This window comes from Podarcis raffonei, chromosome 8 (genome assembly GCF_027172205.1).
Source record: "Podarcis raffonei isolate rPodRaf1 chromosome 8, rPodRaf1.pri, whole genome shotgun sequence".
Lineage (NCBI taxonomy): Eukaryota > Metazoa > Chordata > Lepidosauria > Squamata > Lacertidae > Podarcis > Podarcis raffonei.
In genome coordinates, this window is record NC_070609.1 from 8454623 (window position 1) to 8480989 (window position 26367).

Here is a 26367-nt window from a genome sequence, read left to right on the forward strand (position 1 = left end):
GAAGGAAGGCCAGAGGGACCTTTGAAAGTTGCAGGGTTTCCACAGGCTCCAGAAAGGGGCGATCAGGAGGGAGGGTGGGCTTCTTAGAGGGCAGGAAATTCTGCAGCGCCGCAAACGCCTGGTCAGCAACTAGGGACTCTGCTAGATTGGTAAAGAAAAGGTGCTTTATGTGTTGTATATGCAATATAACACTGCGACACCAGAGGGCGCTGTGGAGCTATGTTTTTTGCCAACACGATTTTTCATACAAAGTTTACAACACATTTTCTTTTCTTTCTTTTTTTAAGATATTTATTAAAGTTTTCAATTTTTTATGCAAACAAAAAACAAACAAAAAAAATTTAAAAAGACATATAGTTCATAATACGTAGTTTTCAATAACATATTTCTTTGACCTCCTCATACCTCCCCTTCTTGTATTCCATTTCAAATTATTTGTTCAGCAAATCCTTAACTTAAAGCATTACAGCTTATAATAACACCTTATTTTCTATCCAACCATTTTTTCATATTCCTTTATACCATTACAGCTAGAAACCACTCAATTTCAATCCAGCATCATTCAATAATCCTTAATTTTACAATATTTCTGTAAGTAGTCCTTAAATTTTTTCCAATCTTCTTCTGCCGACTCTTCTCCCTGGTCACGGATTCTGACCAGTTTACAACACGTTTTCCTGAAGCGCTTCTTTGATGTGTCTGGATCAAGCCAAGGTTTCTTGGTGAGCTGCTTGTGGAGGAAGAAGGGGCCCGAGGCCACCCCAAAGTGGGTGCCATGGCCTGTGCCTATGTCTTACTGTTGTTCTTTAGTCGTGTTTGACTCTTCGTGACCCCCTGGACCAGAGCACGCCAGGCACTCCTGTCTTCCACTGCCTCCCGCAGTTTGGTCAAACTCATGTTGTAGCTTCGAGAACACTGTCCAACCATCTCGTCCTCTGTTGTCCCCTTCTCCTTGTGCCCTCCATCTTCCCCAACATCAGGGTCTTTTCCAGGGAGTCTTCTCTTCTCATGAGGTGGCCAAAGTCTTGGAGCCTCAGCTTCACGATCTGTCCTTCCAGTGAGCACTCAGGGCTGATTTCCCTAAGAATGGAGAGGTTGGATCTTCTTGCAGTCCATGGGACACTCAAGAGTCTCCTCCAGCACCATAATTCAAAAGCATCAGTTCTTCAGCGATCAGCCTTTTTTATGGTCCAGCTCTCACTTCCATACATCACTACTGGGTAAACCATAGCTTTAACTATACGGACCTTTGTTGGCAAGGTGATGGCTCTGCTTTTTAAGATGCCGTCTGCCTTGCTGTGGCGAAGGGGCTTGAACAACTCAGAGAATCAATGAGCTATGCCGTGCAGGGCCACCCAAGATGGACAGGTCATAGTGGAGAGTTTTGACCAAATGTGATCCACCTGGAGCAGGAACCGGCAAGCCACTCCAGTATCCCTGCCAAGAAAACTCCATGTCTTACTATATTTACTTATTTATATCCCACCTTTTTCTTTGAGGAGCCCAAGGTGGAACACGTGGTTCCTCTACACAACAGCCCTGTGAGGTAGGATGGTCTGAGAGGCAGCGACTGGTCCAAGGTCATCCAGCAAGCTTGGTGGCCGAGTGGGGATTCGAACCCTGGTCTCCCCAGTCCTAGCCCAACACATTAACCCAGGCTTTCCTCAAACTTGAGTCTCCTGCAGCCCCCTCCCAAACTAGCAAGAATGATGGGATTTGTACTCCGAAAAAGAGCTGGAGACCCAGGTTTGGGGAACACTGCTCTAACCACTACACCACACTGGCCCTGGCAGTATTGGTGGATGGGGGCAGAGGAGAGGCAATTCGTTTTAGGCCACCCTTCGTCAACCTGATGCCCCCTAGCTTTTCCCCCTTTTTGGACTACAACTCCCATCAGCCCCAGCCAGCACAGTTGATGGGAGTTGTAGTCCACCAGCTGGAAGCCCACTAGCCTTAGGTGGCTGATGTTTGACCCAGCTCTTCCAGTCTCACCATTCAAATCAGTGGTTTCCATAGCGTGCAGCAGTGCCCCCTGGGGGTTGGTAGGATTACCCAGGGAGGGAGCTAAGAGGCGGGGGCGATGTAAAAGACTATCAGACTTTGCAGAACTTGTATCCCTGCGTCAAGCTCGTCGGTTTTGTTGAATTAATTTGACTAAAGAGGTTTTTATATACCGTATTTTTCGCTCTATAAGACGCACCAGACCACAAGACGCACCTAATTTTTGGAGGAGGAAAACAAGAAAAAAAATATTCTGAATCTCAGAAGCCAGAACAGCAAGAGGGGTCGCTGTGCAGTGAAAACAGCAATCCCTCTTGCCGTTCTGGCTTCTAGGATAGCTACGCAGCCTGCATTCGCTCCATAAGACGCACACACATTTACCCTTACTTTTTAGGAGGGAAAAAGTGAGTCTTATAGAGCAAAAAATACAGTATATACAGTCATACCTTGGGTTACAGATGCTTCAGGTTGTGTGTTTTTGGGTTGCGCACTGCGCCGAACCTGAAAGTACCGGAACGGGTCACTTCCGGGTTTCGGCGCTTGCGCATGCGCAGAACCACTAAATTGCGTTTTGCACATGCGCAGAAGCGACGTTGCGGGTTGTGAATGTGCCTCCTGCACGGATCACGTTCACAACCCGAGCATCGACAGTAATTTTTATTGGTTTTTGCACGTTTTCCAAACATAACATCCCATATTCTACAATACAGAGGTACCTCGGGTTACATACGCTTCAGGTTACAGACTCCGCTAACCCAGAAATATTACCTCAGGTTAAGAACTTTGCTTCAGGATGAGAACAGAAATCGTGCAGCGGCGGTGCGGTGGCAGCAGGAGGCCCCATTAGCTAAAGTGGTGCTTCAGGTTAAGAACAGTTTCAGGTTAAGAACGGACCTCCAGAACGAATTAAGTTCTTAACCTGAGGTACCACTGTATAACAAATCTTTGGCTATCACAGCCTAGGACTTCCGTCAACATCGACTAATCGTTTTCTAACTTTCTTTCTGATTTTGCATTTTTATTTTAATAGTTACTGCTATAAAATCCAAATCCTAAATAAACTCCTTCTTAGTCCTTTTTCGCAATAATTCATATAGTTCTCCTTACAAAATTTATGGCAACCTTGCAAGCGATGTCAATTAATTACAATTGTCTCTGAAATATATCATAAATTTCTTCCAACCTTTCAGAAAAGTCTGGTTTTGCTGGTTCTGAATTTCCCCACTTAATTTCACCAACTAAACAGTTTTAATTGTATTTTGAATAAAATGTGGAATTAATTGTTACTGCTTTGAATTTTGTGGTGTTATCTTTCTTAGAGGGTTGTGCAAGCAGCTATTTGGAATAATGCTTTTTACGGGGAAGGGGGCATTGGGGATGCATTTATGGGACCAAGAGGGCGATGGACCCCCCCAAAAAGTTGGGAATCATTGATTTAAATCGAGGGCTGGAGGACGGAGGGGAATGAGGCTGGGAATTTCCGTCTGTGGAGAAAAATGAGCTTCAGATGGAATGGAATATTTGCAAATATCGGGAACTTCCCATTCAGATATTGCGAGATGCGGAAATGTAATACCAAATGAGACACTGACCCTCAAAATGTGGAACTCGTATTAAAGTTAGGAGCATTGGTCAATCAAAATGTGTTTCAATTGAATTAAAATTGAAAACTCACATGCTTTCTGTTGTCAAATACTTGATGACATTAGTCAGCAGTTCAATGCTGTTTCATTCCATTTAGTTGTCCATTGTTCTTGACACATTGGAGAAAAAAAGTATTGCTGGGCTGGGAATGTCAAAAGACAAGGCTGGGTTTTCAAAAAATACCGTCTTAATATGGCTATCACACATTGGGAAGAGTTCCTAAGGCACAAGTCCCATTTTACAAAGTTTATGCAAACATGGGTGATAGCCAACTTAGGTCTAGCTATTGAAATCAATAGGCTTAAGTCACGCCCTTTATTTCCAGTGGGTCTTCTCTGAGTAGAGGTGGCATTGCCCACAACCTAGACTCTACTGGAAAAGCTTGATTATTTCAGTTTTATTTCTTTCATGTTGAATTTCTCGTTACGATTAATTGCTACATATAAAACTGGAAATTTAAAACTAAGATTTAGGTATGTAAGTGGTTGAGCTGGACTTGGCAATTGTCTTATTTGTTGGGTCGACAGCCAGGCTTATTTATTTATCTAATGTGTGCGCGCACACACACACACAACGTTCTAGCCACAATAAACATATTTTCTCCAAAGCACACAGAGTTTTGTTTTTTTTAATGTGATTTGCGCTTAATTAAACTCATTTTACTTCTCACCTCATTCATTTTATAATGTGCACTCCCCCTCTTGTTTTTACACTGTGATTATGATGATGATGATTTATTAAATTTGTATATTGCCCTTCATCTGCATATTTCAGGGTGGTACACAACATAAAAATGGTGACCTTTGGTAGCAAACTTGATGCCTTCCAGAACATTTTGGACCACAACTCTCAGCCTCCCTGAACTTTGGCCCTGCTGGCAGAGGGGCTGATGGGAAATGGAGTCCAACAAGAGCCAGAAGACAAAAGGTGAACCACCCTTGATTTTATTACGATGATTATAAACCACCATATAACAGAGGTGCTTTGTTTTTACAAAACGAAATAAAACAGATTAGGAACAGACAATACACTGCACAAACTGAAAGCTAAGCTAAACCTAAGAACTGGTATAGATTTAAAAAACTGAAGCAAGTTTGAAAGATCTGGTGTTGAAAATACTTTGGAGTAGTTGCCAAGTGGGGTTTTCTGGAGAGAGAGGGTGCCACCACCAAAAAGGCTTTTCGCTCCTCATTTGGGGAACCGAAAATGGGCCCCCCAAAATGACTCAGGATTCAGATAGATAAGGTAGTTGGGACAAACTGCCTGGCCCAAGACAATCCAGGCCAAATTCTGTCATTATGTTTATTTTGGTTGTTGTATTCCATGGGTAGGCAAACTAAGGCCCGGGGGCCGGATCCGGCCCAATCGCCTTCTAAATCTGGCCTGCGGACGGTCTGGGAATCAGCGTGTTTTTACATGAGTAGAATGTGTCCTTTTATTTAAAATGAATCTCTGGGTTATTTGTGGGACATAGGAATTCGTTCATCCCCCCCAAAAAAATATAGTCTGGCCCCCCACAAGGTCTGAGGGACGGTGGACCGGCCCCCTGCTGAAAAAGTTTGCTGACCCCTGTAATGTATACTAACTTCCATAGGAAAAAGAAGCAGGAATTGTAAGCTATAATATGTGGAATTCATAATAACAAGAATAAGAATTAGAATAAATAAATGGAAAACCCTGACAGGAGATACTTAACTTCCTTACCTTAACACAAGGAACAAATCTTTATCGTGAATAATGATTCATTCAAGAGTACAAGTGAGAGAAATATTTGGCAAATAAAATGTAACTATCCACAAAGGGGAGCTCCATGATCCAGCAGAAACCCATGTTAAATTCATGTATTTGAGTGCAAACTCTTGGTATGCTCAGAGGCAATTCCAACAACTGGCTTTGTATAAAAGTAAAGAATAATTAAACACCTTTGGTGTTGCTTCTACATTCCTACAGTGTGTGTGTGTGTGGGGGGGTGGACTAGATGGCCTTGGGGTGGCCCTCCCTACTCTACAATTCTGATTCTATGGTTGCTGCTGTTCTTTCAGTGCATGGACGCTTTCTGGCTTTGGTCTGCACGCATTCCTTCTTCTTCTTTTTGCCAAATAACATTTATTAGTTTTCCCAATTTTGGACATCAGTGCCAAATCGCATCAAATGTAACACAATCTCCCCCAAAAGTTGACTTCCCGCTTTGCGTCCTGGACGCGTCCCTGCTTTCCCCCATCGCTTGCTATTACATTTTGATTTCTGACCCCCATTTCATTCCTTATATTACAATTACAATTTATTATTATTATTTTTTTAAAAAATCCCTTTCCCGTTATCCATCGGCTGTCGATTGATCAACTCCTGCTCGTATATATTCACGCAACAAGAACAAAAGGCGGTTATCCATCTTCCTTGCCTGCCCGCTTCGAACCTGCGCGCATTTCCAAAACCTTGTGTGTTTGGTGCGCGCGCGGAGACGAGCGCCCCAGCGCGCGTGCAGAGCGCCCTGGCCGCTCAACTTCGGCTCGGGCCGACCCCCCCCTTTCTCCTCCTCCTCCCCCTCCCCTCCCCCGACCCCCCCCCGTCCAGTCGGCGGAGGGGCGGAGGCGGCATCAGTATGCGCAGCGCCGCGCCCGCTCATCACCATGTGAAAGGCAGCCGCGCCGGCGGCGCCTGCTGCTTCTGCACCCGCTCCAGCGAGAGCGCAGCGCAGCCGGGGCTCGCCGGGGCGGACGCGCCTTCGCCGGCCGGCCGGCCCGCCTCCCTTCCCCTTCCTCGTGCGCGCCTGGCCGGCTCGCCCCCCTCGATCGCCCGCTCTATGGCGGAGCCTCCCCGCCGGGCCGCCCCGAGGCCGCGCTGGACGGGCAGATCCCGGCGGGGGCGTCCCGGGCGCGGGGAGGAGAAGGAGGAGGCGGGCGCCGCCGCCGCCGCCGCTTCTTCTGCTTGTGCTGCCATCATGCGCGCCCGGTGAGTGAGACGCGGGGAGCCCGGCGCGCCCCGACGAGCCCCCGGCGGCCCCGGAGCGGAGCACGTGCGCGCCGGGCGCGTTGGGGTGGGGTCGTCGGGGAAAGTTTGGGGGCGGATGGGGAGGGGGGATCCGAGGGCGCTTGAGCGGGAGGCGAGGTGTTTGGGGGACCCCCCATCCCCCCGAAGGTGAGGGTTCAGGGACGAAGAGGGGAAAAGTTTTGGGGGCCCCGTAGAGCAACGTGGGTTTTTTGGGGGGGAGGGTGAGAAGATTGGGGGAGAAAGGGGGCGAGGTGGCGCAGGAAAGCTTTTCTGAAGGCTCCTTTTGGGGGAGCCCCTAGACGGGGTTTGGGGTGGGGAGCAGAAAGACAGTTGTGAAAAAAGTGGGACGGAGGCGCGAAGTTGGGACTGGGTGGAGGATCTAGAAGGGGACGGGACCCCACAGGGTCATCCAGCTCAACCCCCTGCAATGCAGGAAGCCAGGGGGTTTCGATGGAGGCTGCCTGAAAGTGGGTGCACCCACTTTTTTACATGGGGGGTGGTGATGGAGGGAGTGGTGAGGCTACCCTGAAGCTGTGACCTGGCTCGTCTGAATTGCCTGGAGCAGCGGTGATGTCTCAGATAATGGCTGGGAGAGAGAAGCACATATAGGGAGGGAGCACAAAGTTCCTAGTGGGGGTGGATGTCTCCCTGAAGGGGGGGGGCACGCTTGATGAGAGGTTCCTGGGGTCATGTGACTTGCATTAGGCACTGGGTGGGTACCCATAGATGGGTCAAGCTGTTGTGAAGGAATGTCTGATGTCTCCTTCCCTTGGTTTGTCTGGGGATGCGGAGTCAAAGCCTTTGGGAGTCTGGCCTCCTTGCACTGCCCCGGAGCTGGATGGTGGCGCTTGGCTGCTTCCTGGCTGCTTTGCCGGGACCCTCTGTCCCTTGGCAGAGATGCTCCCTGCCCTGGATTATGTGGGGTCCTCCTTCCATTTCCCCCAGTGTGGGGTGTCCCCCCCATCTAACCCTCCTCTTCCATCTGGTGCTTTCCCTGTGCCCAACTTCCGATAAGATTTAGGCTTGGAGGGGTGGGGTGAGTTCCCCACTTCAGAAGAAGCAAGGCCACCCCCATAATTCTTGCTTGAACCCCATAATCCAGTGTGGTGGGTGACTTAACAGGAGCTTTTTACAGGATCCAGCCAAAGCGAGAAAGGTAAGTGAGAAGTTTGCTTCCTGTAAATTCTGGCCTGGGATGTTCCTCTCCCCTTATCTTTCTGGGGTGCCAAAGAGCAAACTGCGGGCGTCTTGTCTGGTGACTTCTGTCTTTGCCCAGAGTGCGCTCCATGGTCCCAGCCTTGCTTTGTGCCAAACTTGAGGGCTTTTTTTTTCTGTGGGGAGGAGGGGGGGGAACAATTGTTGCTTGTTTTTGCTCCACCAGACGCAAAAGATGGGCATGAGCAAATAAATAAATCGACTCACCGCTGAACTAGGCAGTCACCCTGGTGAAATCTGAATCAGCCAAGAAGTGCATCGCCTGCCCCCAATTTGGCCCTTGACGTTCTGAATCATGGCCACTGTTTTCTATGATACCTTTTCTGCACTGAGCCAAGAACTGGTCAATTTTGTGAAAGAGGATCTGGGGCTGAAACTCCACATTCCCAGCATTGCTGGCTGCCTTCCTCCCCTCTCAGCTGCAGGTGTCTTGAGTGTAGTGAGCAGGGAGGGAAAAGGCACTCCGCGCATGTTCAGAGGTTGCAGCCTCCGTTTACCGCAACTTTGCCCGTCCAACAGCTGATGGCATAAAGCAGGTTTGCAGGTCTTGAGTGCTGGGGTCAAGAATTGCAAAGCTCAAGGCTGGACAGGGGTCTTGGCTGATTTGGTTGGATCCTCACGAAAGAAGATGTTGTCCTGACAGGGTTTCCTGCTGTGGAAAGGGATGCTTTCGGGTTTTTTGCTTAGGGCAGAAGCAAAACGAGGGAACTCAGACTTTGCAGTGTGTGCATTTGTTCCTGAGATCCAAAGGCGACTTTCTGGAAAACTGTGCTCCAGGTTTAGCTGGGCTTTTGTGGAAGGAACGCAGGCGTCAAAAGGTCTTTGGGTTGCAGAGCTTCAGAATCCGGTTGCATGCATGCATGGGCGTCTTGTGTGGAGCTTCTGCCAAAACCTGCATGTTGAGGGCTTTGGATAGCTCAGGGATAACTAAAACCAGAGCAGAAAGCTCTTGAGAGTCGCCTTCAGCCTCCTGGCTATCATTTTCAGGGACAGGTGTGTGTCCCTTCCTCGCTTCCACACCTTTAACTGGGCTTGTGAAACAGCCACGTATTGGACTGCTTTTTGGCCAGCTAATATTACTTCTGGCCAAGAATGTAGGAAGCTGCCTGTTGGTCCACTTAACTCAGTGGTTCAGCCAGGAGTCTTTTCCAGCCATGAATTGAACCCAGGACCTTTTGCATGCTCCCGGGTGGGGTGGGGAGGAGGGGAAAGCCTCCCCATGTTTCTACCAGGCCTTCAGATGTGCTAGAAGTGATGGCCGGTGTGTTTGATGGCGGATGGTCCAGCCTTGTGTGCTACACTTCCCTTTGAGTCTGGGCTGCCAGCAGGAAACTCTCTTGTAAATAAAATGCTCTTTTATTTTAGTAGCTAGCAGAACTTTTCTTCCACCCTGCCCCCCCCCAATTTTTGATTAAAACCGCAAAAAGTAAATGGTTTGTATTCTTTAAAAAAATAAATCAATCTCCCCCTTTCTTACTTGCCAGGTTTAAAAGGAAAGGGTTTGCCGTTTCTGGCAAAGTGTGCTCTGTGCCGCTGAGCCCCCTGCCAGTTTTTGTTGGGGTGGGGGAATCGGCGCAGGTTGTCTCAGGGTCAGAATGAAGGCAGGCTCAGAGGTAGAGCATCTTGCTTGCATGGAGAAGGTCTCTGGTTCAGTCCCCAGCAGGTGAGACCAGGAAAGGTCTCTTTTCTAGTTGCAACCCTGGAGAGCAGCTGCCAGTCCGTGTAGGCAGCACTGAGCTAGGTGGACCCAAGTCTGTGGGGCAGTTTCTAAGAGCCAGATATGGTTGAAGAGATGCTTTGCTTGCACATGTCTTCCTGCCAATGAAACAGGTTGGGCAGGCTTCCTGAAATCACACCAAAACCTTCCTAGCCTGCTTTCAAATCCCCTCCGGTTTCAGGGCACAGGAAGGGAGACCCTCACATCCCTGAGTTCTCTGAGATGAAAGCTGCATCTGAGTTGTGGGGCACAGTGGCCCCAGGAAGAAGCCAAATGCATCCGAATACTTTGAGGGGCTCTGTGTGGAACAAATGGTTCCTTTGGAATGAATGGGAGATCCTTGTCCTTCAGGGGCTTTGCTTCCTTGCCGCTGCTGTCAGAGATGGTGGCGTGAATGATTTTGGTAGAGTGCAACCCAGCGTTTCCTAATCCCCGTTTCTCAGCTGGGTGTCTTCTCTGCCACTTGGGGCGTGTTTCTGGGCAAAAGGGCATTTATTTCCCTTTCATTTTCTGCTGAATTTCTCTCTCTGAGTGAAAGTCTTTCTGCAATTAAAGCACCACCAGATCCCTGCATAAGAGGGAGTTGGCAGGCAGCAGGTACGACATGACTTGACCCCTGATTTGGAGGGGGAGAGTAGATTGAAGAGAAACAGGGAGAAGAGATGCAATGGAGTGTCCTGGAAGAAGGCATGGCTGGCTGGGCAGCAACACACTGCGCTGCAGGGCCCGCTTGTTTATTTCTTTCCATCAAATCCTGGTTTTATACCACAACTCTTTTTCAAGCCTTGCATGTGCTTTCAAAACCGCTTGGGCTTTCTTTAATTTCCTGTGTTGTTTGAACAGCCCCCCCCCAAGTTTCTCTGCCGCGTTTGGGACAGTCTCTCTGGAGGTCTGGCCCCAAACATTTCATTGCTCCATCAGCTGTGAGCGTTTGCAGGGGTGCTTTTCAGATCCCTCTCAGTGTTACAGAGGATGCGACCGACTGAGCACGTTCCACTAATTGCACTCTCCGTTCTCTGTGGCTTTGCAAGGGACGATGGGGTGTGTGCACCCCAGGAATTGTGCTTTGCTTCTCTGCACCCCCAACAAATCTTGTCTCGCTTTAGCGATAGCCCTGGCGTTGCTCATAAACCTGGTCTTGTGGCTGCTTAAAATGTTTGCCGCTAGGAATGCGATATCGGCGTTTCAAAGAAAGCTTTCCTTCTAGCTCTTTTTGCTACTTTATCTCTTCTCAGGGTTTTTTTTTGGTGCAGTGAAGCGCTGCCGTGCCAATAATCTTTAAGCTGCCTACCCACCTGAATTCCCCTTTGGAAACTAATTTGTGTGCCCTTCTCCTCTTCCTCTGCGCCCTCTGCGGGGGGATCTCTCCCCAGTTGCAGGCTGCCTTTTCTCCTCCTCGTCCTAGTTAGTCACTTTCACCCCTTTTGTTGTCATGGCTGTCGCTGGCGCACCAAACAGATACACCTTTCCAAAAAACAACACCCCGCCTTCCTGGCCTGAAAGTTTCAGGCGTGCACAAGTCCTTGATGTAGTGGGTCTCCCTCCTCTCTCCCCCACCCAAAAAACCACCCCGCCTTCTGCTCCAAAGTCTCCTGGCGCCCCAGCCCTTTCCATGCCATCCTCAACATGCAAAGGTGTTTAACCAGCAGGCCTGCGAGGGCATTGGTATGCGCGGTGCGCAGCGTCTATTGATGATCTCGATTTTATATGCGCGAGAGGTGTGGGTTTTGTATTGGTATGTGTGAGAGGGTGCTGGTGCAGTTGTGCGTGCTTCTGGATCGGTATGCGTGGGCACTCACGCATCGAATGCGGGGAGGGGGAGGAGAAAGGAGAGGATTGGGGGGGGTGCCCCCCCTCCGGAGGCTGCCTGGCAGAGCCGACTCTATGCTGATGCTTGAAAAAGAGCCACTTTTTGCTCCTGCTTTCTTGAATTCCCAGCCACTGCAGATAATACTTATTTTCAGCTTTCCCAATGGACTGTTCTGCACAGCCAGGCTGAACTGGGCAGCCTTCCTCCTCCTCTGGCAAATTGCACCCCAGGGCGAGAAGTTTATTTGGCTCAGTCCAAAGGGGCTTGGATGTCGCGAGTCTCTTCTTGGTTAGGTTGTCGCTTTCAAACCGAGGTTGTTGTTGTTGTTTAGTCGTGTCCGACTCTTCGTGACCCCGTGGACCAGAGCACGCCAGGCACTCCTGTCTTCCACTGCCTCCCGCAGTTTGGTCAAACTCATGCTGGTAGCTTCAAGAACACTGTCCCACCATCTCGTCCTCTGGCGTCCCCTTCTCCTTGTGCCCTCCATCTTTCCCAACAACAGGGTCTTTTCCAGGGAGTCTTCTCTTCTCATGAGGTGGCCAAAGTCTTGGAGCCTCAGCTTCAGGATCTGTCCTTCCAGTGAGCACTCAGGGCTGATTTCCTTAAGAATGGATCGGTTTGATCTTCTTGCAGTCCATGGGACTCTCAAGAGTCTCCTCCAGCACCAGAATTCAAAAGCATCAGTTCTTCGGCGATCAGCCTTCTTGATGGTCCAGCTCTCACTTCCATACATCACTACTGGGAAAAACATAGCTTTGACTATACGGACCTTTGTTTGGAAACCGAGGTTAGCTGAGGTTAAGCAGAATGAGGATGCGCAATCTGTTTAAACCAGGCCTTGGCAACCAGGCGCCCTGCAGACAGTTTGGACTACAACTCTCACAGCTGGGTCCCCGGCCAATCATTACGGTACACTGCCTCTGGTGTACTGTCCTGGAACAAACTGTCTGCGAACAAACACCGGCTCCCTCGGCCAATAAAGTGAGATGAGCGCTGCAACCCCAGAGTTGGGCATGACTGGACCTGATGGCCAGGGGTCCCTTTACCTTTATGTTCCCAAAACGGAATGTCAGGGCACTTTTTAAAAAAACTATAGAATTTATTATTATTATTATTATTATTATTATTATTATTATTATTATTATTATTTTCATTTCTATACCGCTTTGTATTTTAAAGAAAACACCTCAAACCGGGTTACAGCACATTGAAACATCAAACAAACCAATCCAGAATAAAACTAATTAAAGCTTTCAGGAAAATATTTCAGATCCTTCTCTCAGTGACACTTCGCTTCCCCCGCATTTAATGACTTACTTGGTTTCTAGAGCTGCCCTTTAGCAGAAGGACTCTAGGAAGGCAGTGTAGTGGTCAGGGTTGAAATCCCCACCCAGCCATGAAGTTCGCTGGGTGACCTTGGACCAGTCACAGCCTCTTAACCTTCCTTATAGGGTACTACTTTGTAGAAACAGATGGAATATAAATGCAGCAAATAAGCTCTTTCTGCTTAACTGCTTCAGAAAGCTGGAGGGGCCAGCCGGATGGAGATGTCAGTCGCCAAATTAGCATCCAGAGATCGCAATTTGATCCGCGCCGGTCTCAAAATGTGCCTGGCTCATTTCTAACAGTGCATCTGGTTGGCAAAAGCAAAATTTCATTTCTGAAATAAATACACGTTGGGCGGAGGTCTCTGTGATCCTTTCGTAGTCCTGCTGGGACAGAGGTCTCTGCCTGATATGTAAGGGGGAGCAGGGCAGGTGGCAGTTTTCAAGCGGTGAGGGTAAGGCCCTCTGTGCATGCCCAGAGGTACAGTTCCGAAAGTACGAGGCCTGGGATCCTGTGGCCCTCCAGATCTTTGGCCAAACTCCAGTTCCTGTAATTCCTGATGGTTGGCCAATGGTGGCTGGAGCCATTGGGAGTCCAACAGCATTTGGAGAGTGCAGGATCCCGACCCCTGCAATATATTATTACTTTGGACTGCCTGGACGTTTTGTTCACTCTTGCCCAGCCATACAGGTAGACGCTTGCAAGGGAAACTGGGAAAAAGAGGTGACTTCTCGTGTTGGTAGTACCACTTTTTTGTTATTCAAAGTACTTGGCAATCCTTCGCTTTTTCACCCCTGATATCCTGGAGGACCATCCATGCCCTGGTTAACTCTAGGCCTGGCTACTGCCCAATGCTCCACATGGGGCTGCCCTTGAAGATAGTTCAGAAACTACAATGGAGAAGAGGAAACCCACTAATATATTTAGATGTATTTTTACAGTGGGGAAACTGAGCTTGAGAGCTAGTGACTTAGCCAAGGCTGACTCCACAGGATAGATTTGAACTCGGGTCTCATAGAATCATAGAATCATAGAGTTGGAAGAGACCACAAGGGCCGTCGAGTCCAACCCCCTGCCAAGCAGGAAACACCATCAGAGCACTCCTGACATATGGTTGTCAAGCCTCTGCTTAAAGACCTCCAAAGGAGGAGACTCCACCACACTCCTTGGCAGCAAATTCCACTGTCGAACAGCTCTTACTGTCAGGAAGTTCTTCCTAATGTTTAGGTGGAATCTTCTTTCTTGTAGTTTGGATCCATTGCTCCGTGTCCGCTTCTCTGGAGCAGCAGAAAACAACCTTTCTCCCTCCTCTATGTGACATCCTTTTATATATTTGAACATGGCTATCATATCACCCCTTAGCCTCCTCTTCTCCAGGCTAAACATGCCCAGCTCCCTTAGCCGTTCCTCATAAGGCATCGTTTCCAGGCCTTTGACCATTTTGGTTGCCCTCCTCTGGACACGTTCCAGTTTGTCAGTGTCCTTCTTGAACTGTGGTGCCCAGAACTGGACACAGTACTCCAGGTGAGGTCTGACCAGAGCAGAATACAGTGGCACTATTACTTCCCTTGATCTAGATGCTATACTCCTATTGATGCAGCCCAGAATTGCATTGGCTTTTTTATGTGCGATGTGCTTGATTTATTTATATTTTATTTTTAGGAAGGTCTCCTTCTCTCTGAGTTTTTACTGCCAGCTCTGTGGATTTTTAATTATAACTCCAGCAAAGGGAGTCAGCGATAATTGAGCTAAATTTGTGTCATAGTTTATGCTAATAATTTTTTTTTGCAATTAGTGGCTTTTTAGCAAGATTCTTCTCTCAAGCTCAGCTTCTTGCTGCTCGGAGAGTTTGTCAGCCCTGCAGTTTTCCATTCTTCCCTCTGTGCCGCTTTCTCCCACCCTAGTAATGCAAACTTGTTTTCTTGCAGAGAGCTCTCCGTACAAGTGGAGAGCTATTTCAGGGCCCCTTTCCTGCATCCCAAAAGGCAGATTTCTCTCTCTCCCCCCCCCCCGCCCCCCCCCCAGTGTCATACGATCTTTCTATATGTCTCTTTCCCTAAATTAATGTGAGTGTAAATATGTATACTTTCAAAAAATTGACTGTATAGGCAGCTCAGCAGTATAACTCTCTCTGAGCTGTTTCACAGCAAGGAGCAGAATAGCGAATCCAAAATTCAAGGCACGACTGGGGCAGGATTAAATTCGCTGCTTCTCCAGCTTCAGCTGAGGGCTAGCGCATCTCATGCCCGGCTTGTACACTTATGGGGTGGCCAGGCGAGAAGAGGGTGCTACACTAGGGGGGGTCTCCTTTGGCCTGATCCAAGGTAAAGGGACCCCTGACCGTTAGGTCCTGTCGTGTACAGGGTCAGGTTTAAGATGCTGGTTTTAACCTTGAAAGCCTTTTACGGCCTAGGACCCTATACTTACGGGACTGCCTCTCCTGGTATGCCCCATGGAGGACCTTATAGTCTGCAAATAATATCATCTTGGAGGTCCTGGGCCTCGGGGAGGTTAAACTGGCCTCAACCAGGGCCAATGCCTTTTTGGCTTTGGCCCCAGCCTGGTGGAATGCACTATTGCAGGAGACAAGGGCCCTGCGGGACTTGACATCCTTCCGCAGGGCCTGCAAGATGGAGCTGTTTTGTCTGGCCTTTGGTTCCGGCCCAGTTTGACCCCTCTCTATGGGACCCTGTAAGTTACCTCTTTGGCCCTTTCTCGGCTCATGTGGCACCAACATGGATAGCTGGCCCTAAGGTTCCCGACCCCTATGGTTGTAAATCATGGGCGGTCATTTAATTTTATCCTGATTCTAATTTTAAAGCTGTATTTTAATCAATTGTTTGATTGTGTTTTAATGTATTTGATGTTAGCCGCCCTGAGACCGGTCTTGCCCAGGGAGGGCGGGGTATAAATAAAAATTTACTTACCTATATGGAGTCCATTGTGTTGTCCTCCCGCAGTTCCACAGGTGTCAGCCAGGTGCCCCAGACATCTCTACCATCGCACTGCTTGCTTCCCAGCCACTCGCATTCTGAGGTAGACTGCTTCTGAATCGGCAGGTTCCATCTGGAGCATTATAGCTTATCGCCATCCACAGACCCCCTGCTCCATGAATTTGCTGAATCCGTCATCCACCATCAGATTCTGTGAAACATGATTAGGGAACCTTGAGCAGCGTGGCCCTCCAGGCTTCTCTATGTGGCCCTTGGAACCTTCCCTAGGACCCACCCTTTCACTGGTCCTGTTTCGCACCCCAACTGCTTTTGCCTGGCTGTACTGTGTCTTTGAACTCTGCTCTAGTCTCGATGGAAGCCAGAGAGGCGAGTGCGAGTGTCTGTAAAAACTAGCCTACCTTCTAAGTGCAAAAACCAAATTCATGGCCCCACCCACTTTTGCTTCCATGTGGCCCCTAGGGAGAGGAATGGGGCCCTTGGGTGAAAAACGGTTCCCCAATCTGGCATTAAAATTTGTGCCCCAAGTTTGGTTGATTTGCAGCCTGGAGTAGCTCACAGCTATTTCCTGCTGCGATATAAGCGCATTGCATGGGGGTTGGGCTAGATGACCTTTGGTGTCCCTTCCAAGAATGTGGCCCGGGAGTTTGGACAAAGGCAGCAGTGGGTGTTCACCCGTAGCCACCCCGAGGAGCTGGGGGAAAAAGCCCATCATGGAAGCCAGAGGCTGTTGCCATGCAGAGCCAAGTCAGATGAGGCGGCAGAGTTTTTCCTCTGCAAAGCGTTTTTGCAAACAAATCACAGCAGTTTCCGCCGCAATCCACGCTGTTCAGAGAAGGGCTGGGATGTACGAAGCCCCGTACGGCAGGTGCAATGTTGGGGGGTGCCAGAAAAGTAAGTGTCACAGGGCAGGTTCTGAAACAGGTAGAAAAATTCCCGGCATTTCAGTTGACTAGCCGGTGCATGTGTTGCTGGAAAAATAATAATAATAATAATAATAATAATAATAACAATAACAACAACAACAACAACAACAACAATAATAATTTTTATTTATACCCCGCCCTCCCCAGCCAAGGCTGGGCTCAGAGCGGCTTACAAGCAATAATAAAAACAAGTTGAATGATTACAACTTAAAAACAAAATTAAAATACAACATTAAAATATTGAAACATTAAAATATTAAAATGTAGCCTCATCACAGGAGGAGAAATATTGAAACCAATCCCCCCATTTTTGAAATCATGGCACAGGGCACTTTTTTATGACAATTGGAGTAAACGTGCTGCCAGTCACTTTCGGGAGATATTTTCCTTTCCAGTTCTGGATGACTGTTAATGCACCAGGACAAAAACATTTTCGTGTTTGCCCTTCGCTCTCAGACTTTGCCATTTGATTGGCTCAGGGGGGGGGCGAGGGCCCTGCAAGGCGGTTGAACTCCAACTCCCATCAGTCAGTGTGGCCAATGCTCAGGGACTATGGGATCGTAGAATTGTAGAGTCGGAAGGGGCCCCCTGGGGGTCATCTAGTCCAGCCCCCAGCAATGCCAGGGGAGTTGTTGTCCAGCAGCATCTAAATGGTTCCTTACCTCTGGACAGAAGCGTTTGTTGATTGGTCTGCTGATTGAGACTTGCAGATCGAATTTAACGTTTATGGGCATGTGGACTAGAAACTTGAGTGCTCTTTTTTGGCACTGATTTTTTAAAAAAATATTTTTTATTGAATGGTTTTATGTTTCAGAAAACAATACAGCCATACTACCACAAAATATAATTAAGAAATAAAAATTACATACATCGATATTTAGTTTGTTATTTGTTATTTACCGTCTTATTTCCTCCCAAACATTGCATACAACAACAACACATATGTGCAGACACCCACACACCCACACCCACACAGAAAATGATAATAATGAAAGTAAATATTTTTCCCCCTTTTATCTTCCAAAATCTTTTCTTCAACTTCGACTTCCTGTCAAGTCCCTTTGCATATGTTTTATCTTACATTTGAATGTACAGAAAACAATAAACCTTTCTATATATTTTTTCAAATACATTCTGAAAACATAATAATTCCTTAATTGTAGTCCACCTCCTTTTATTTCCTTTATCACTCGAATGCTAGCACGGAGTCAAAACTATTATTGTATTTTTGAACATATTTTTTATAAACATCCCATTTTCCCGCTAATTTTTGCTTTGAGTTTCCTCTGAGTTTACTAGTCAGTTGCGCCGTCTCCACCAATTCCTGTAATTTGATTTGCCAATCTGTTGTTTTTGGAGTTTTGGCACTGATTTTGAAAAGATTCTGGATCTTGCACTGGGCATTCCATTCTTCTCTTTTGGGCTGGTGTGTGTGAGTGTGTGAGAGAGAATATACATAGCACTGGATACAGTTTTGGCTCCAAGTGATTGCAGTGTGAAAACAGCATTCACAGGAGGAAGTAAAAAGATCTGCATATTCCAGAGATGCTGAATTTGGTGTTGGCTTTTCCTCGTGCTTAGATTTAGTTGCTCAAAATGTGCTTTGAGGGAGGCTTCGATAACTAAAAAACCCCCCAACAAAACTTTGCTGAGCAGCAGATCAAGTGTACAGCCTACCAGCGGTATGACTTATAATTCTCTAACAAGGAGAATTTTAATATTTCATATACAGGCTGGGGCCTGAGACCTGCGGGTACAGGGCAGTATACAAATTTAACAGACAGGTGCAGATTTCAGTCGTCAGCCTGGTATCTAGAGATCTTGCCATTGAACCCGCACCAGTTGCAAAACTCTCCTGGCGCCTGGGGAATTTTGAACACTGGGGAGAAGAAAGGCAAGACCCCCCCCCCATTGTAATCCCAATTTCCCTCTTTTTCCAGAAGGTTGTGGCCTTCCCTAACGGAAACCAGCCATCGGAGGACGCGTTGAGGCTGCCCCGAAATCGGATGGTTCCGGGGTTGAGATGGCAGCCCTGTACGGCAGCGAGGTGAAATGCGTCAGCGTGGAATGGGATTTCCTGCAAGGCTTATTAGTGAAGAACCAGCCGGTGCCTTGGTAAGAGGCCTCCATTTATTGCCTCCCTTCTTGGGCGTAATATTTCGTAGCCGCTGTGCCATGGATTACAGAGATCTTGAGTTCAAGTCTTTGCTCGGTCATGAAGCTGCTCACTCTCGCAGCCCTAGCCAACCTGGACTAATTTAGCCAGCTAGCCCTGGTGATCACCTAATGTTTATTGGATGGATTTCCCCCCCTAAATTGATTTTTGAATTCTGAATTTATTGTTACGCACGTTTTATACGGTGTTTTGTGCTGTTTTTTGTTGCATCAATTCATAGCTGTCAACGTTTTCCTTTTTTAAAGGGAAATTCCCTTATTCCAAATAGGATTCCTCGCAAGAAAAGGGAAAAGTTAACAGCTATGCATCAATTAAGTGTTTTAAATTTGATGTTAGCCACCCTGAGCCCGGTTTTCTGAACCGGGAAGGTCGGGGTATAAATAAAAAAATATTATTATTATTATTATTATTATTATTATTATTATTATTATTATTATTATTATTATCTTGCAGGGTTGCTTGGAGGCAGGGCCGTCTTATCCATAGGTGCTAGGGGTGTGGGGCACCTGGGCTCTCAGGCGCACCAGGCCGAGAGTCCGGGGCCTGAGAGTTGAGTCCGGCCGGGGAAGAGCCCGTCTGCCCGTCAGAGCGCTGTGGCGGGCTCTTCTGCTGTGGGCAGCTCTGTGCCGCGAGTTCGGGGCCAACCGAGCCAGCGAGACGCTGAGGTGGCCGGCCGGCTCTGCCCTCCTGCGACTGGGCAACCTGGGGGGGGGGGGCGCTGGGCGGATTTTGTACCCGGCCTCACATATGCTTAATGCAGCCCCGCTTGGAGGGTTAGCTGGGGCAAACACCCAACATGAGCCACCCTGAACTCCTTAGAGAGCAGTCTTTGCCGTCCAGGCGTCCTGGACTACAACTCCCATCAGACCCTGCAAGCCCTCAGTTCCTTCTGTCCATTTTGTGGTGCTCCCTTGTGCTAAAAAAATGAGCCAAACGCGGCAGTCTCATGTCGAGCAATGAGGATTATGGACGCATGGCTTGACTGTGTGTGACAGGCCAAACCTACACCATGCATTTAAAGCTCAGACTTGGCTCCTCCCCAAGGAATCCTGGGAGCTGTAGTTTGCTGAGGGTTGTCTGGGGAGCCCCTATTCCCCTCACAGAACTAACATTCCCAGAGTGGTTTTACAATCCATCCCTCCTCCCAAGGAACTCTGGGAATTGTCGCTCTCTGAGGAGAATACAGGCGTCCCCTAACAACTCTCAATGCTCTTGTCAAGCTACACTTCCCAGAATCCTTTGCGGGAAGCCATGTTTGTTTAAAGAGGCACCAAAGTGCTTTAAATGTGTGGTGCAGGTCAGGGTGGATTTGATTGAAATCAAATCGATTTAAATCATGATTTAAATCACTAGTCAGTAAGACTTAAATGTCTTTTTTTACAGAAAGACTCATTCTTGCTGGTATAATCTTAATACAGTGGACCCTCTGGATCTGAATGTAATTCGTTCCAGGGGTTCGTACGTACCCCGAAAAATCCACAAGTAGAGGCGCCACTTCTGTGCATGCGCATGGCGCAATAGAGCTCTTCTGCACATGCGTGAGGCGTGCAGAGTGCTTTTGTGCATGCGCGCGCAGCAAAACTCGGAAGAATACACTTCTGGATTTGCCACGTTCGCAACATGAAAGTTACGTTACCCTGAGGGTCCACTGTATTTACAACCAGATGAAGGTTTCATTTTTGGAATAATAAATTTTCAGAGTAGTTTTTACAGTTATATAAAAAAATGACTGATTTGGTTATACCATTAGAAATACATTGACAGATAATTATGAAATTATTGTGAGGTTTAATAAGTTAACTGTTTATATTTGGACAACCTTTCTGGTGTACTTTATTGGAAGGAGAAAAATAATCTTTTCCTTAATAACAATTTAAACAATTTGTTTAACTAAAACCATAACGTTATAGCATATGTATCCATGTTTGTTAACTGATGTGGTTAAACATTTTTTTAAAAAACAACAACAACCTTAGGCTGAGTTTTAGCACACATGAAAAACTTAAAACAAATCCTTATTTCCTGATGGATAGCCTTTGGACTATAATGTAACTTAAATAGAAAACTATCTTTAGAAAGATTTCCCCACTTTATTTTAAAAATCCAATTTAAATAAAAATGTTTTTCCTTTTTTAAAAAAAAACAACAACAACCATTGATTTTTATCCACCCTGGTACAGGTATCTCCTCTGAGACATTTCATACAATATAACCACCATCTTTCTCTTAGTATTTTGAACAGGAACCTCTGAGGAAAAGTGGGGGCTGGGAGAAACAAATGGAAACCCTTTTGCGCTTTTTGCAGAAGCGAGATTCCTGCATTGCAGTGGGGTGGACTGGATGACCACCGGGGTCCCTTCCAACTCTACCCTATGAGTTTTAAGTGTACCTTGTCGGCCTTTTCTGCCGATCACGGCTGGTCCTGCCGCTCCGTGAGCGGTTAAATGGCCGGCAAAGGCTTTCTATCCTGTCGGTTGGCATTTGGTCAGGGCAGGCCCGTATCTCTCTCCTGTTCAGGAGGCTGGTGGTTATAATAACAATTTAATAATAATTTATTATTTATACCCTGCCCATCTGGCTGAGTTTCCCCAGCTACTCTGGGCGGCTCCCAATTGAGTGTTAAAAACAATACAGCATTAAATATTAAAAACTTCCCTAAACAGGGCTGCCTTCAGATGTCTTAATAATATTTTTGTGGCTGTTATGATCCGTATTTTGTGTTTTTATACCGGAAGCCGCCCTGTGATCTTCGGGTGAAGGGGGTGGTAGATAAATTTAATAAATAAAAATACAGTCATACCGCAGGTTACAGATGCTTCAGGTTGCGTTTTTTTGGGTTATGGACCTGCCGAAACCCGGATGTACTGGAATGGGTTACTTCCAGGTTTCGCACATGTGCAGAAGCGCTAAATTGCGCTTTGCGCATGCGCAGAAGTGCCGAATCGCAACCCGCTCGTGTGCAGAGGTGCCGCTGCAGGTTGTGAACGTGCCTCCCACACGGATCACGTTCACAACCTGAACATCCACTGTAATAACAATGGTGGTTTTTCCGCAGCCTCCAAGCCCTGCGCAAGGAGAAGTCCCGAAACGCTGCACGCTCTCGCCGGGGCAAGGAGAACTTTGAGTTCTACGAACTGGCCAAGATGCTGCCGCTGCCCGGAGCCATCACCAGCCAGCTGGACAAGGCCTCCATCGTCCGGCTCACCATCAGTTACCTCAAGATGCGTGACTTTGCCAACCACGGAGACCCGCCCTGGAGCCTGCGGGCAGAAGGGCCTTCCCCGCCTGGCAAAGGTGGGTGGCAGATGCGTGTGGAATTGTCCATGGGCCATGAGGGACGGCGACTTGGTTTGCTTTTTTAGCTGTAAGAGTGGCAATGACCATCGCTGCCTCTGGAAGGAAGCTGGAGCGAAAGGTTAAGGACTCCCCCTTGTTTAGATCCTAAGACGTTGCCCCCTACTAGGGCAAAAGGCATTGAGGGCTGCCGTACGTCCAGAATTTCCCAGACATAGCTGGGTTTTGGCCCTCATAAACAGCATCCCGGGTGGAATTCACTGAAATGTAAAGGGAAATCTGGGTTTATGGCAACCCATGCCGTAAGTGTAGATTTTGGCGAATCTTCTTAAAAATTGTTTAAAGCTTCAGCAACAACTTTGGCAAAACAACAACAAAGCTCAACAACTTGTGTGTGTGTGTAAATATATAAATACACACACACACACTGTAAATATATAAATACATACATACATGCACACACACACATACACACTGCTTTTTTCCTAAAAAAATGTTTAAGGGTACTCTCATTTTCCTACCCATATTGAAATACTGCCCCTCAATAAGGCCCAACTTATATTCACAAAATGTTTAGGGGTGTGCATCCCTCTATAAAAAAAGCAGTGTGTGTGTGTGTATTTTTTTTATTAAGTTTTGTTTTACAATTTAAAATACTTATTTTACATCAGTGACTCCCCTTCTTCTCTTTCCACGGTTCATTTTACAAATCATAAATCCCTGCATATTTTACAAAAAAACCCTATACCGTTCAGTATTCCATTATTCATAGAATCATAGAATCATAGAGTTGGAAGAGACCACAAGGGCCATCGAGTCCAACCCCCTGCCAAGCAGGAAACACCATCAGAGCACTCCTGACATATGGTTGTCAAGCCTCTGCTTAAAGACCTCCAAAGGAGGAGACTCCACCACACTCCTTGGCAGCAAATTCCACTGTCAAACAGCTCTTACTGTCAGGAAGTTCTTCCTAATGTTTAGGTGGAATCTTCTTTCTTGTAGTTTGGATCCATTGCTCCGTGTCCGCTTCTCTGGAGCAGCAGAAAACAACCTTTCTCCCTCCTCTATGTGACATCCTTTTATATATTTGAACATGGCTATCATATCACCCCTTAGCCTCCTCTTCTCCAGGCTAAACATGCCCAGCTCCCTTAGCCGTTCCTCATAAGGCATCGTTTCCAGGCCTTTGACCATTTTGGTTGCCCTCCTCTGGACACGTTCCAGTTTGTCAGTGTCCTTCTTGAACTGTGGTGCCCAGAACTGGACACAGTACTCCAGGTGAGGTCTGACCAGAGCAGAATACAGTGGCACTATTACTTCCCTTGATCTAGATGCTATACTCCTATTGATGCAGCCCAGAATTGCATTGGCTTTTTTAGCTGCCGCGTCACACTGTTGGCTCATGTCAAGTTTGTGGTCAACCAAGACTCCTAGATCCTTTTCACATGTACTGCTCTCAAGCCAGGTGTCACCCATCTTGTATTTGTGCCTCTCATTTTTTTTGCCCAAGTGCAATACTTTACATTTCTCCCTGTTAAAATTCATCTTGTTTGTTTTGGCCCAGTTCTCTAATCTGTCAAGGTCGTTTTGAAGTGTGATCCTGTCCTCTGGGGTGTTAGCCACCCCTCCCAGTTTGGTGTCATCTGCAAATTTTATCAGGATGCCCTTGAGTCCATCATCCAAGTCGTTGATAAAGATGTTGAATAAGACCGGGCCCAAGACAGAACCCTGTGGCACCCCACTAGTCACTCTTATTGCATCCATCAAAACTTGTTTACACTGTTGAATTTATCTCAATGCTTCCAGCGCTCAACAACTTTTGGGTCCAGATTTTCACTGTTTGGAATATGGCAACCCTATAGTACAGTCTACTTTGACTGGCAGTGACTCTCTGGGACTGCTGGTTAGAGGAAGGTCTTTTCCATCACATGCTACCTGAGATCCCTTTACCTGGAATTTGAAGCTGGGGACTTCTGCATGCTCTGCGGCTGAGTTGCAGGTCGTCCCCTCCTCTCGGTCTCTCGCAAGACCGACGTCCTTCTTGGCGACCCCTTCCCATGACACAATTAAATCTCGTCTCCCCCAGAGCCTGTCCATTTCCTCCTCCTCGTCCTCCTCCTATCCCCTTATCCCTAATTCCTCGCAGAAAAGGCCAGGGCGCCGTTTCATTCCAACACACCCATGCGCTCACGCACGCACCGCACAAAGGCGCTTGCCCAGATAAAATAGCATTGATTAGCCATGCAATAAATCACCATTTAAATAATGCAGCTTCAAAGTGTGTAATTAAATAAATTAACTGCCTTGGAAGAATACAGGCTTGCAGCAATTTCTGATTACTATCATTACCCGCGGGGTAATTATCAGCCAAATAACGAGTGTTCCATGAAATAGGGATAAACATCTGCCTATTGTTTGGAGAGGCTTGGGCGAGGTGCTGTCCGTTTCTCCCCCTCTTCCTGCACCCCCTTTGCCTCTTCCCCCCCCCTCAAAAAGCAAATTCCAGCACTGAGAAAGGGGCACTTTGCTGTTGAGCCGAACTCTGCACCCCACTCCTAAGCACCCTGTTTGCAAGAGGAGCCAAAATCTCTGCAGAGTGAATTCTGTTAATGATCAGCTAGGAAAAATGAGTGCCGAGAACTTTATAAAACTATGGAAGGGCTTTCCCCCATTGTTCTGCTGCAGCTGTGTCCTGGAAGAGGGTTTAAAAATAGAGTGGTGTTGGAGGGCGAAAGCGGGGTCAGAACAGAGAATTAGGATGCCTGAGTGCTTAATTTATGGGCAGAGTGTGCTGCGTGAGTTAGCTTTTTACAATGAGGACTAGTGGCGTAGTATGTGGAAAGCAGAGTGGAAATTGATGTTTGGGCCCTGAACTGTGGGGAGGGTAATACTAGTAGCTGGGAGTGGCAGCTTTCATCCAATGAAATTGGATTCAGGGTGGGCAGAAGGAAATATTGGTCATACAACAATGCACAATTATCTTGTGGAACTCACTGCTTCAAGATGTGGGTGATGACCTCTACCTTACATGCCATTTTTATTTTCAAAGGTTTCGGCTAATTCTTTTAAGAGGGAAAGGACTGCTACCTTAGATGTCCTTTTTAAAGGTTTAGGCCATTTCTTTTAAGAGGGAAAGTCTATTGGCCACTCTGAGATAGCTCCGTGAAGCCTCCAGCTTTGGGAATAGCATATCTCTGAATATCAGGTTTGGATCCACAGGGGAGAGCTGTTGCCTTCACGCCTTGCCTGGGGAACCTGTATCCCCCCCAGAGATGTTGCTGGACTAGAACTCCACCAGCACCAGCCAGCATGGCTGGGAGTTAGAGCCCAACATTGCATTGCAGGGGGTTGGACTAGATGACCCTCAGGTCCCTTCCAACAGTAAAGGTACCCCTGCCCGTACGGGCCAGTCGTGTCTGACTCTAGGGTTGCGTGCTCATCTCGCTCTAGAGGCCGTGAGCCGGCGCCGTCCGAAGACACTTCTGGGTTATGTGGCCAGCGTGACAAAGCTGCAGCAGGCGAGCCAGCACCAGCGCAGCACACGGAAACGCCGTTTACCTTCCCGCTATTAAGCGGTCCCTATTTATCTACTTGCACTTAGGGGTGCTTTCGAACTGCTAGGTGGGCAGGAGCTGGGACCGAACGGCGGGAGCTCACCCCGCCGCGGGGATTCGAACCGCCGACCATACGATCGGCAAGTCCTAGGCACTGAGGTTTTACCCACGGCGCCACCCGCGTCCCTCCCAACAGTACGGTTCTGTAATTCTAACATAACTGTTACAGGTTCCTTTTTTCTGGAACTTTGGGTGCAACTCAGCTTGCAAAAGAGGGGTTAAGACAGGTAGAGTTTGGGACCTCCAGATCCCCAGATTATCTCTGTTTCTTTAACCTCTTGCACTGACCTGTCTGGCTGATGTTAGACTGATAGCTCTTAGGTTGCATCCTGTTTTACAACTTCCTCCTCCTCCAACTTCTCTTGGAGTTGACCAAGCAAAAGCTAATTAATCTGATTTAATTAATTAATCAGATCTGGCGAGAGGGGTGGGGAGGTGGAGTGGGAAATCTGTTTTTAAAGAAGGCACTTAACAAAAACTGCAGCTTCCTTTTTCCAAGGTACTGCCGGCTGCTACAATATCATAGGAATATAACAAGCTGCCGTATACAGAGTCAGACCTCTAGCTCAGTATTCTCTGCAGCAACTCTCCAGGGTTTCAGGAAAGTGCAAATGTCCTGTTTGCCCCTGTCCCTGGGAGGATTGTGTCTCTCTGAGCCTCAGTGTTCCCCGGCTGTAAAATGGGACTTCATGCTTACCAGTG

At 47.5% G+C, this 26367-nt stretch overlaps 1 protein-coding gene across 3 annotated transcripts in view; it reads left to right on the plus strand.

Annotated features, from left to right (window-relative positions):
• Window positions 1-6453: 6453 nt before the first annotated feature.
• NPAS1 (neuronal PAS domain protein 1) overlaps window positions 6454-26367 on the plus strand; it is a 104318-nt gene continuing 84404 nt past the window's right edge. Inside the window, exons 1-3 of one of the 3 annotated variants that reach the window (XM_053401877.1) lie at window positions 6454-6597; window positions 18525-18696; window positions 21813-22051. In XM_053401877.1, coding sequence (XP_053257852.1) covers window positions 18605-18696; window positions 21813-22051 — 331 coding nt within the window. In that variant the 5' untranslated portion in view covers window positions 6454-6597; window positions 18525-18604. Of the gene's footprint in view, window positions 6598-18521; window positions 18697-21812; window positions 22052-26367 lie in introns of all 3 variants that reach the window. The other 2 variants (XM_053401878.1, XM_053401876.1) reach the window with 2 other exon arrangements.